Raw genomic sequence first — 13150 nt, 5'->3', positions numbered from 1 at the left:
GCATCCATCATCCGTACATTCAGAAATGACAACTGGTAAGTTACCTACCATCTACACTATGCTCTTTATGTATGTATACTGTAGTATACTGCAGTCTGACATATCAGTAGGCCTATGTTACTCAGTGATTGTTGGCCAATGTCAATTTATATTTAAAGAACATTTATTATTTTAGCTTACTGTAACCAATCATATATTTCTGGATCTTCTGCAGAACTGAGAGACGGCCAGGCCATGGTGGAAGACACCGGCTGTTCACACCAGAACAGGAGACCGCTATTGTGAACATTGTGGTGGCAAACAATAGACTACGAGAAATCCAGAACTACATAATTGCAGACAAACAATATTCAATAACATTCACAAGGTGGGCTTGTCTACATTGGATCGTGTATTACAGCGCAACCGAATCCGGATGAAACAGGTCTACAGGGTGCCATTTGAGCGTAACTCAGAGGGTTAAAGAACAGCGCTATGAATGTGTAAGTAAGTCCTATACTGTTAATTTACTATCATCGTATCAGCACTGTATAGACACATTACAGTACTGTAATCCAGTGTATTGTGCCTCACCATATTGACTGCTCTAGATCTATGTCACATAAAATGGCGCCGGAAGAAATGGCAGCTGTTTTACGGGCGCCTAACCAATTGTGCTGTGGTTTTTTCCCGCGTTATTTGTAACTTATTTTGTACATAATGTTTCTGCCATCTTATCTTACGGCAAAAAGAGCTTCTGGATATTAGGACAGCGATCACACACCTCGGATTAGACACATCTGTTTCTCCAACAAGCAGAATGCACAGGATGTACTTCAGACACCCGACAAAGCCAAAATCCCCATTATTGGCAAGAGAAAGGACACAGAGCGGGGCGCCTCGTAAAGATCCGCCGATGGGAAGTGGGGAAATCTGTCTTTGCTGTCAGTAGTACTTGACAACGTACAATCATTGGACAATAAATTAGAGGTACGATCACGAATATCCTACCAACAGGACATCAAAAAATGTAAAATTCTTATGTTACACCGAATTGTGGCTGAATGACGACATGGATATTCAGCTTGTGGGATATACGCTGCACTGGCTATATAGAACAGCACAGTAAGATGAGGGGGGGTGGTCTGTGCATATTTGTAAGGAAGTATCTAGATTATGCGCGCCTGAAGTAGAGTCTCATGATAAGCTGTAGACCACACTATTTGCCAAGAGAGTTTCCGTCTATACTTTGTGGCTGTTTTTTTACCACCACAGACGGATGCTGGAACTAAGACCACACTCAGTCAGCTGTATAAGGAAATAAGCAAACAGGAAACCGCTCACCCAAAGGCGGCGCACCAAGTGGCCGGGGACTTTAATGCAGGGAAACTTAAAACAGTTTTACCTAATTTCTATCAGCATGTTAAATGCGCAACCAGAGGGGGATATTTTTCCCGAGATCACCTGTATTCCAAACACAGAAATGCATACAAAGGTCTCCCTCACCCTCCATTTGGCAAATCTGACCATAATTCTATACTCATGATTCCAGCTTACAAGCAAAAATTAAAGCAGGAAGCACTAGACCAATTAAAAAGTGGTTATTTGAATCAGATGCTAAACTACAGGACGGGTTTGCTAGCACAGACTGGAATATGTCCTGGAATTCTTCCGATGGCATTGGAGTACACCAGATCAGTCACTAGCTTTATCAAAAAGTGCATTGAGGACGTCTACCCCACAGTGACAGTATGTACAGTTGAAGTCAGAAGTTTACTTACACTTAGGTTGGAGTCATTAAAACCTGATTTTCAACCACTCCACAAATTTCTTGTTAACAAACTATAGTTTTGGCAAATGGGTTAGGACATCTACTTTGTGCATGACAAGTAATTTTTCCAACAATTGTTTGCAGACGAAATATTTCACTTATAGCTCATTGTATCACAATTCCAGTGGGTCCGAAGTTTACATACACTAAGTTGACTGTGCCTTTAAACAGCTTGGAAAATTCAAGAAAATGATGTCATGGCTTTAGAAGCTTCTGATAGGCTAATTGACATAATTTGAGTCAATTGGAAGTGTAGGCCTACCTTCAAACTCACTGCCTCTTTGCTTGACATCATGGGGAAATCAAAAGAAATCAGCCAAGACCTCAGGGATTTTTTTTTTAGACCTCCACAAGTCTGGTTCATCCTTGGGAGCAATTTCCAAACGCCTGAAGGTACCACGTTCATCTGTACAAACAATAGTACGCAAGTATAAACACCATGGGACAACGCCGCCGTCATACCGCTCAGGAAGAAGATGCGTTCTGTCTCCTAGAGATGAACGTAAATTGGTGTGCGAAGAGTGCAAATCAATCCCAAAACGACAGCAAAGGACCCTGTGAAGATGCTGGAGGAAACAGGTACAAAAGTACCTATATCCACAGTAAAACGAATCCTATATCGACGTAACCTGAAAGGCCGCTCAGCAAGGAAGAAGCCACTGCTCCAAAACCACCATAAAAAAAGCCAGACTACGGTTTGCAACTGCACATGGGGACAAAGATCATACTTTTTGGAGAAATGTCCTCTGGTCTGATGAAACAAAAATATAACTGTTTGGAGGAAAATGGGAAGGCTTGCAAGCCGAAGAACACCATCCCAACCGTGAAGCACGGGGGTGGCAGCATCATGATGTGAGGGTGCTTTGCTGCAGAAGGGACTGGTGCACTTCACAAAATAGATGGCATCATGAGGAAAATTAGGTGGATATATTGAAGCAACATCAAGACATCAGTCAGGAAGTTAAAGCTTGGTCGCAAATGGGTCTTCCAAATGGACAATAACCCCAAGCATACTTCCAAAGTTGTGGCAAAATAGCTTAAGGACAACAAAGTCAAGGTATTGGAGTGGCCATCACAAAGCCCTGACCTCAATCCTATAGAAAATGTGTGTGCAGAACTGAAAAAGCGTGTGCGAGAAAGGAGGCCTACAAACCTGACTCAGCTACACCAGCTCTGTCAGGAGGAAGGGGCCAAAATTCACCAAACTTATTGTGGGAAGCTAGTGGAAGGCGTTCCGAACCATTTGACCCAAGTTAAACAATATAAAGGCAATGTTACCAAATACTAATTGAGTGTATGTAAACTTCTGACCCACTGGGATTGTGATGAAAGAAATAAAAGCTGAAATAAATCATTCTCTCTACTATTATTCTGACATTTCACATTCTTAAAATAAAGTGGTGATCCTAACTGACCTAAAACAGGGAATTTTTACTGGGATTAAATGTCAAGAATTGCGAAAAACTGAGTTTAAATGTATTTGGCTAAGGCGTATGTAAACGTCCAACTTCAACTGTACATACCCCAACCAGAATCCATGGATTACAGGCAACATTCGCACTGAGCTAAAGGGTTAAGCTGCCGCTTTCAAGGTGCGGAACTCTAACCCGGAAGCTTATAAGATATCCCGCTTTGTCCCCTGACGAACCATCAAACACGTCTTACGTGGTGGCAGGGCCTGCAAATTATTAGACTACAAAGGGAAGCACAGCCGCGAGCTGCTCAGTGACACGAGCCTACCAGACGAGCTAAGTCACTTCTATGCTCGCTTCGAGGCAAGCAACACTGAGGCATGGATGACAGCGTCAGCTGTTCCGGACGACTGTGTGATCATGCTCGCCGTAGCCAATGTGAGTAAGAACTTGAAACATGTCAACATTCACAAGACAGATTACCAGGACTTGCGCTCTGGGCATGTGCTGACCAACCGGCAGGTGTCTTCACTGACATTTTTAACCTCCCTGTCCGAGTCTGTAATACCAACATGTTTCACGCAGACCACCATAGTCCCTCTGCCCAAGAACACTAAGGTAACCTGCCTAAATGACCACCGACCCGTAGCACTCACGTCTGTAACCATGAAGTGCTCTGAAAGGCTGGTAATGGCTCACATTAACACAATTATCCTGGAAACACTAGACCCACTCCAATTTGCATACCACTCAAACAGATCCACAGATGATGCCATCTCTATTGCACTCCACACTGCCCTTTCCCACCTGGACAAAAGGAACACCTACGTGAGAATGCTATTCATTGACTACAGCTCAGCGTTCAACATCATAGTGCCCTCAATGCTCATCACTAAGCTAAGGATCCTTGGACTAAACACCTCCCTCTGCAACTGGATCCTGGAATTCCTGACGGGCCGCCCCCAGGTGGTGAGGGTAGTGCCATTGTGAATGTCCCTGGACAGCATGGAAGGAATATCACAATGTGCACAGCCATTAGCCAGCAAGGCACCATGCCAACCTTGGTCCCTACAACACCGCCTTTCTCATCACATTCCTGGATACACTACATGGCATCCTCATTCCAGCTGAGCAGAGGGGTGGACCAGAGCAGCCTATGTATGTTGTCATCTGGGACAACGTGCGTTTCCACCGGTCTGCTCTGGTCCGCAACTGGTTCACCGCCCACCCACAATTTATTGTTCTATACCTCCCACCATATTCACAATTATAGAGGTTTTTTTCAGCATGGTGATGGAAGGTGTATGATCGCCAACCTTTGCACGCATGCCTCTTCTCCAGGCAATGAAGGATGCATGTGGTGAAGTTGATGTGGGGGCTTTCGGCGCCTGGGTCCGTCACTCCAGAAAATTCTTTCCCTGCTCTTTAGCCAGGGAGAACATCGCTTGTGATGAAGATGAGGTGCTGTGGCCAGACCAAAATAGGAGGCAGGATGCAGCCTTTCTTCCATTTTGCATGTTTTTATCTTCAGAGTTTTGAAAGAATGAGCCACTTACATTTTTTTGGGGGGGGGGGGGTACAGAAAACCCTTTATTTTACTGAATGTTTTTCCTGGTTCTCTCCTGTTGGGTATGGAACGTTTTACATACAAAACAAGTGTTCAAAAATACTGCATTTTGGAAATGAATGACAATGTTTTTGTTACTGTATTGCATGTGGTGTGTTTATGTATATTTGAGTAGGTATACATTACTGTAATAATATTTTACAACCGGCTAAAGTGTAACACTGAAAATGCAAAAGGCATTAACCTACTGCTAGGATATTCATAGTAGTGTTTCGTGTTATTGGTTGGTAGACAGATCTATTCATATGATCTGTGTCATTTTGATGCAAAAAAAAAAAAAAAAAAAACATTTTGGACAGAGGAAACAGTTTTGAATGCAGTGTTTGCATTTTTGTGTTTAGAGTTTTGGAAAACTGTAACAAACACATTTCGCATCTCTTGGCTTCCACACATACGGATGCAGACCTTTGGAACATTACATAAAAAAGTCTAAATCCATTTAATATAGCCTACACCTTCACATTAAATCCATTATTTTAGACAGGTCTAAAGAAACATGATATGAACAAAATGTCTATTTCAGAAGAACAGAATAGCATACTCTTGAGTTGTCCTTATGTTAGGCGCTGATATGGCTATGCCATATGGCTGTGGGCTACACCAAATAATTTCAGGCAAGATTTGCTTAGAATTCCATAGCATTCATTTGTATTATTTTATAGTATGAAAATACAATTGAACATAGCTGAATAAAATAGAAAGGATATTTTCTTCAAATGATTTCCAAGGGAGTGCACACATGTGGCTAACAAACTTGCGATAAACGTTGGCCTATATGTTTTGATTTTTAATACATTCTTAAGCTGCATGATGCGTCTGATTTGAAAAACGTTCCATGAAAGACATGAGCTCTGATTTGTTTCTTGTGCAGGCTACACACACTTCATCCCTATCTCATTCACAATTTGACAAGCACTTGATAATATTCCTACTAGGCCTCGAATTTCCCAGGGACATCCCTCGTGTGGCCATAATGCCCCCTAAAAAAAGCCTAGACTTTTGCGACCAAAGTGGCTGTTGTGCCCTTGGGCTGAACATAATAGTTATAATTCCCTTTTCCCGGTTGCTGTGCTCCGGAGCACGTCTCTCTCAGATCTCAATTCTTATTAGCCAATGCCCCTCACATGATCGGGTCCTTCTCACAGGCATCTCAGTGCCGAAGTAGGCTACAAGTGAAGACACGTCGGGGATGCAACTGCATGTGTCACTCTTATCAAATTCTAAGGCCATATTGAAGAGGTAAGAACTGTCCACATTTAGCCTACTTTCGTCAGCCAACAAGATGCGTAGGCCTAACGAACAGCAAAAGCATGTCAATCTACTGTCCCCCATAGTACAAAAGTTGACCTATTCTAATGGGCAACTTGTCCTTCTGTGCGAGAAATAAATATCCCCGACGTAATATAACCACTCGCATAACATTATTTTTAGTTTTTTAAAGCCATTAGGCTGATGGAACAGATCAGAACATTTAACTTTATGTTGATAAACTATTAGGCTATTTCTTTACATTATAAGTGCAAAAACGCACACATGGCAGTAGGCTATAAGCGTGAATGTTCCAAAATGCAATCAATTCGCGGGAAAACACTTCTCAAAAATGACGGCAATTGTGATTATGCATTTAATGCTTTATTATTAAAAAGGTGCATTTTTATCTTGAAACTCATGCACCGCCTGTTAGGCTCTAGAAGAGTTGTATATCAGATTAATGTGCTTAGTTTTCATTTGTTATTTGGCCACCTTATCAAAACATATAGGCCTATGGGCTAGGCTACATGAGGTGTCCACGACTATGATTTGAAAAAGTCGCAAAAAAAGACGTGTGCCGTTTCTTGCCTTTCTGCACACATTGGACATCATTCACCAGTGATGGGCTAATCCTGCCACCCATCAGACTATTCTTGATTAAAAATTGTCTTTACATTTACTAAATAATATATGTGTGAAATTTCTTTTGATTTAGAATGGACCATTACCATGCACCTGTCAAAAATACATAATCTATGTACTTAGATAGTGAACAGAGGGCGCTTTTCCCATGGTTTATTTTCATGCCAGCCAGGTAGGCTATACTCCTGTTGTAAAGCAAACCAATGTGCTTAATATGAGCATGACCTCATGGGCTTTCATTAAGTGTTTGATTTGATATTCGATTACATTTGCATTGATGCCAGAGTGATGAGGGACAATAGCACCAACACAAACATAGGCACATACACACAATACATACACACGTACACATGGATTTTGTGTTGTAGATATTTAGTTGTGAATGTACCTGTTGTGAATGTATCGTAATGTTTTAATTTTATACAGTGCATTCAGACCCCTTGACTTTTTCCACATTACAGCCTTATTCTAGAATTGATTAAATAGTTTTCCCCCCCTCAATCTACACACAATACCCCTGTAGAATCTTTGAAAATCTATTAAAAATAAAAAAAACTTATACATCAGATTTACATAAGTATTCAGACCCTTTACTCTGCACTTTGTCAAATCACCTTTGGCAGCGATTACAAGACGTGAGTATTCTTGGGTATGACGCTAAAAGCTTGGCACCTGTATTTGGATAGTCACTCCTGTGTTGTCTTGGCTGTGTGCTTTGAGTCGTTGTCCTGTTGGAAGGTGAACCTTCGCCCTAGTCTAAGATCCTGAGCGCTCTGGAGCAGGTTTTCATCAAGGATCTCGCTGTACATTTCTACGTTCATCTTTCCCTCGATCCTGACTAGTCTCCCAGTCCCTGCCTGCTGAAAAACATCCCCACATCATTGATGCTGCCACCACCATGCTTCACTGTAGGGATGGTGCCAGGTTCCCTCCTGACATGACCCTTTGCATTCAGGCCAAAGAGTTTAATCTTGGTTCCATCAGACCAGATAATCTTTTTTTCTCATGGTCTGACAGTCCTTTATGTGCCTTTTGGAAAACTCCAAGCAGGCTGTCATGTGCCTTTTACTGAGGAGTGGCTTCCGTCTGGCCACTCTACCATAAAAGCCTGATTTGGTGGAGTGCTGCAGAGATGGTTGTCATTCTGGAGTTCTCCCATCTCCATAGAGGAACTCTGGATCTCTGTCAGAGTGACCATCGGATTCTTGGTCACCTCCCTGACCAAGGACCTTCTCCCCCGATTACTCAGTATGGCCAGGCGACCAGCTCTAGGAAGAGTCTTGGAGCATCTACGGACAATTCCTTCAACCTCATGGCTTGGTTTTTCCTCTGACAACTGTGGGACCTTACATACAGTTGTGTGTCTTTCCAAATCATGTCCAATCAATTGAATTTACAACAGGTGGACTCCAAATTAAGTTGTAGAAACATCTCAATGATGATCAATGGAAACAGGATCCACCCTTTGCTATGAGCTCAATATCGAGTCTCATAGCAAAGGTTCTGAATACGTATATAAATAAGGTCTATTTTGATTATTATGAATATATTTGCAGATAATGGGGATCCATAGTAAATACAGATACAAATACAATAGAGTGCTGAGTACTAATCATCAAGTTTGGTAGGCTACTAATGACCATCAGCAGGATCAGAGCGTGGCAGTAATACAATCACCATAGCAGCCGTAGACATCACCACCTTTAGTTTTTAATCGAACAATGTTCAATGCCTGGAACAAAAAATGTTTTTGTCCCAAATATCACTCTATTCCCTGATACATTTACAAGCAGCAATCTGCGAATGGTACATACTGTACATTTTTGGACTTGTAAATTACTGATTATATCTCCATTGATTCTTCAAGAATATAACTTAGAAATGCCTTAAGAGCTTAGTTCGACTGCCGTTCCCATCGGAGCCCAAAATATAAGCTTTTACTACTGCCTTGCAGGTAAACAATGTCATTGTTCTACTAAGCTATTCGGTGGGTTTCGTTCTCCGTTTGTACATATTTTGAAGCATGCATCGACGCAAGCTTCAACAGAAGGTATGCAGAGAAATATGACAACCACAAAAAATGCTAAAATGTCTTGAAATCAATAGCGGCCATTATTTGAGCTCAGGCGAGAGAAAAACTCCGGATTTGGAATGAAATGTTGCCCATTCACATTTCATAAGTTGCCTGACTACAATATTTTAGCTTGATATGTTAATACATACTGTATTCATTGTTGCATGTTTACCTGCCTATAATACCTACCCACTGGAGTGTGCGTAGATCACAAGCCCATAGTAAGTCAATAAGGCGAACTGGCAAGCTAGTTAGCCACAAAGAATTGGTAGCTAGCTACCCATGGAAAATTGACAGCTAGTCATCTACTTTGCATAACATTCGTTTGAATTTGTTAATGACTGTTAAACTAGATGGCTAGCTAGATTATCATGTTCAGTGAATGGGTAGGTGCAGCATGCCATAACAGTAGGGGGAGTGCGATTGCTTCTCAAATGTAATATTTTATTCACACTCGCGTCCTCACAAGAACATGCTCAGGAGAACATCCTCTGAGCATGCACTCGGAGCATGAGTGTGGAGCACAGTACTATGAGCATAGAGAAACACCCATGGTCTGATTAGAAACCCACTGAACAGGTTGGTTTAGACCACGGGGTGCAGTCGAGTTTGGGTTAAAGAGGACAACACTCACCCTGTCCACAGGTCGGGGGTCGCACTGATCACACAGGTAGTGTTCCACCTCCGCCTCAAGCCGCATGCAGTCAAAGTGCTGCCACACCTGTGACAAACAGACATCACTTTTTACACTGACTCTCACCAGGATCACAGCCAAAACGAACACTAACAATTTATATTAGAGTGCCATGCTTAGCAGTCTCTCACATAACCAACTCCTGCTTTAAAACATTGCTTCCACAGACAAGAACAAACACTCACCATTCACTCGGAATCATCAGGCAGGTACCACTACATTCAACAAGCCTTGAATCCAAACTGAATATTACTTGGTTTTACTACTAGAGTTACTGATACTCAGTTGTATCCGTATTCAGTTTGGATTCCAGGCCAACATTCAACACAAAAATGAGCCGGCAGTGTTTGTGTGTGTCCCAAATTCACCATAAAGTGCATTACTTTTCACAAGGACCAATAGGGCTATAAGAGACAAAACTAGGCCATAGGACTCTGGTCAAAAGTAGTGCACTATGTAGGGAATAGGTCACCATTTGGGACTCTATTCTCCAGATCCTCTCTCACCATGCACTTCTCACACTGGATCATCAGGCCCTCGTCTTTGTACATGCCACAGATGCAGCGGATTATGTCATCGTCCTTGTCGTGGGTGCCCGGCCAGCCCCCTCCGTGGTGGTGATGGGCGTGGTCTCGCTCCAGCGAATCCGAGCTGTCCGCTTCGCTGGCTGTCTCCCCAACGATCTCGTCGATCTGAACAGCAGCCTCGTGGCGAGCTCCGTAGTAGGCCTTCCTCAGCCGGCACACATCCCTCCCAACCGACGACTTCCGCCCGTAGTATTTCTGCCAGGATGGAAGGTGCACAGGGCAACAACGTTGAAAACTTGGGAAATAGTGTGTGTTGTAAAGTGGAGTCAAAGACCAGCTCCCATGAAAATAATAACAAAGCTACCTAAATAAGTTTGACCAGGCTTCCAATATCCCACTGGGAATTCTAAGACCTTGCACAAGGATACATTTTCCCTGGGGTTCATTGCAGACACTGAGGGCCTTTGGACGGCGGGCTAAATTACTTTCAAGGTGCAATTCAAACTTCCGCTTCATTGACGGGTTTGCTAACAATGTCATGAAAACAATGCACGCGTCGATGGGGCAGAAGTCTGTGTGTTGTTATGATTCTAGACAGTCAGATAGCTAGCAACAAGACAAGAAGCTGCCATGTGGGGAATTGTAGGTGGCTCATTTCAGCTCTTATCTTGTTATTGATACCATGTCTTGTGTTTTGACCTGGCAAAAATTTGCTAGCTAACCAACAACTTTTACAACCTATTTGAGCTGCAACAAGAGCTCATTGTGCAAATGTAAGATTTGGAGAGGAAATATAATTAACAGTGCCAACAATCCTTTGACTTTGAACCAAAAACGCCTGTTTTGCTCCTTGGTTGCGCACACATCGGTTTTGCTGCTAAACAACCCCCCTGTCTAGCAATGAGTACCCTTAATATTCCAGTGGCACTTACATCCTGCACAGTAAATCAAATATACCTCTGTGCTGTGTGTGTAAATGATCCGTGGCTGTGTATATCCCATAGGGAGGAGGATTGTGGGAGACCCACCTCTGCATTGCGGAACACTTTGAGCATGTCGGTGTCAAAGGCCTCCACAGTCTTGTAGTGCCCTGTGGTGATCTGCTTCTCAATGGTGCTCAGGTCCAGCGGGTCTGACACCTTCTCATAATACTGCGTGTTCCTGGGGTCAAACACACACACACACACACCACAATGAGTCATGGGTGAGAGCCAAAACTGAGCCTCTTGTGTCATGAATCCAAACATGATCGTAATGGTTGCAGGAAGCGATAAGAACATTGAGGGCGTTCTGACCTGGATAAGACAAAAGTGTTGCACAATACACCTACATACAGTAAACATGGGTGAAAGCACTAGCAGGCATAATGAAAACAAACACGCAAACGCTTACCGCTTTCTTGAAGGTAGGTTGACCAGCGGAGCAGCAAGGGTCTGACCAGCTGAGTCTACGGACAGAGAGAGACGTTTTATTATATTCGGCAGAGTATTTCCTTTTACTGTTATAGGGCATAAATATACTCAGGGGAAAATGTGTCTTTGCCAATTTGAATCAGATGTACATCAGTAGACGTTTGTCGAGGCAAAAGCCACACACAGGTAAGCGAGTTGTAGTGGTCAGTACAAGCACGTGGACTGAGTCCTGTTGAGATTGGGTTGCATTACAGAGAAGTGTTGACTTTATACAGTCTTGCCCATTTGCTTGAATTAAAACCCGGTGACCAGCAGTCTCTCTGAATACATCAGAGATGGCAATGAAAGTTTGCCTAGAGACTAGGGAGTTTATGTGAAGGAGTACAGTGTGTGAGTGATCGAGACACACAGTCAGTGTGTATTGCATGTGTGTTTGTATCACTGACCCTTGTAGCTGGTGATCATGTCACAGATCTCTTTGAAGATGTGTGCCAGGCGGGCGGTGCGGGTGACCTCCGTGTTCTCCTCGGCTGCCGCCAGCCTCCGCGTGCGCACCGACCGGGACGTCTGCAGCGCCGAGAACTGTGTCAGGAACACGTCTGCGACGACAACGTGACAAACAACCACACACACACACACAGAGCAATTGAGTCAACAAGCCATCAAAAACATTGACACCACATACAAAACATACCCATTATATGTAAGCAATAAGCCACAAGAGGCAGCGCTGTATCATGAATAGTCACAGGTAAATGGCGTTGTTCGGGCCAGTCAACCCATTTACCTGTGACTGTATTCATGATACAGCACTGCCTCGTGTGCCGTATTGCTTAAATATAAAGGCTATGTTTTGCTTTTAGAAAAAATACAATGAATTACAGTTCCAGTCAAAAGTTTGGACACACCTACTCACTCAAGGGTTTTTCTTTATTTTTACTATTTTCTACATTGTAGCATAACAGACTATAAAATAACAAAAGTGATAAATCTAAATATATTTTTGATTCTTTAAAGTAGCCACCCTTTGTCTTGATTACAGCTTTGCACACTCCTGGCATTCTCTCAACCAGCTTCATGAGGTAATCACCTGGAATGCATTTCAATTAAGACGTGTGCCTTGTTAAAAGTTAATTTGTGGATTCTCTTTCCTTCTTAATGCGTTTGAGCCAATCAGTTGTGTTGTGACAAGGTAGGGGTGGTATACAGAAGAGAGCCCTATTTGCTAAAAGACCAAGTCCATATTATGGCAAGAACAGCTCAAATAAGCGACAGTCCATTACTTTAAAACATGAAGGTCAGTCAATACGGAAAATTTCAAGAACTTTGAATGTTTTCAAGTGCAGTCGCAAAAACCATCAAGCGCTATGATGAAACAGGCTCTCATGAGGACTGCCACAGGAATGGAAGACCCAGAGTTACCTCTGCTACAGAGGATACGTTGAAGTTACCAGCATTCGGAATTGCAGCCCAAATACATGCTTCAGAGTTCAAGTAGTAAACATCAACGTAAACTGTTCAGAAGAGACTGTGTGAAGCAGGCCTTCATGGTCGAATTGCTACAAAGAAACCACTACTAAAGGACACCATTAAAAAGAAGAGACCTGCTTGGGCCAAGAAACACAAGCAATGGACATTAGACCGGTGGAAATCTGTCTTTGGTCTGATTTGAGATTTTTTATTCCAACCACCGGGTCTTTG

General features: G+C 42.8%; 1 protein-coding gene across 4 annotated transcripts in view; it reads right to left on the bottom strand.

The window, feature by feature from the left end:
- Positions 1-13150, bottom strand: part of LOC129831407 (histone-lysine N-methyltransferase ASH1L-like) — a 49718-nt gene that overhangs the window by 5739 nt on the left and 30829 nt on the right. For all 4 annotated transcript variants that reach the window (XM_055894786.1, XM_055894787.1, XM_055894784.1 and 1 more), the window contains 5 exons: positions 11896-12048; positions 11430-11484; positions 11066-11198; positions 10017-10292; positions 9451-9537 (listed from right to left, as the gene is read on the bottom strand). In XM_055894786.1, the coding sequence (XP_055750761.1) occupies positions 9451-9537; positions 10017-10292; positions 11066-11198; positions 11430-11484; positions 11896-12048 (704 nt within the window). The remainder of the gene's footprint in view (positions 1-9450; positions 9538-10016; positions 10293-11065; positions 11199-11429; positions 11485-11895; positions 12049-13150) is intronic.

Source organism: Salvelinus fontinalis, chromosome 32 (genome assembly GCF_029448725.1).
Source record: "Salvelinus fontinalis isolate EN_2023a chromosome 32, ASM2944872v1, whole genome shotgun sequence".
NCBI lineage: Eukaryota > Metazoa > Chordata > Actinopteri > Salmoniformes > Salmonidae > Salvelinus > Salvelinus fontinalis.
The sequence above is the reverse complement of the archived record's forward strand: the minus strand, read 5'-3'. Positions and strand labels throughout refer to the sequence as shown.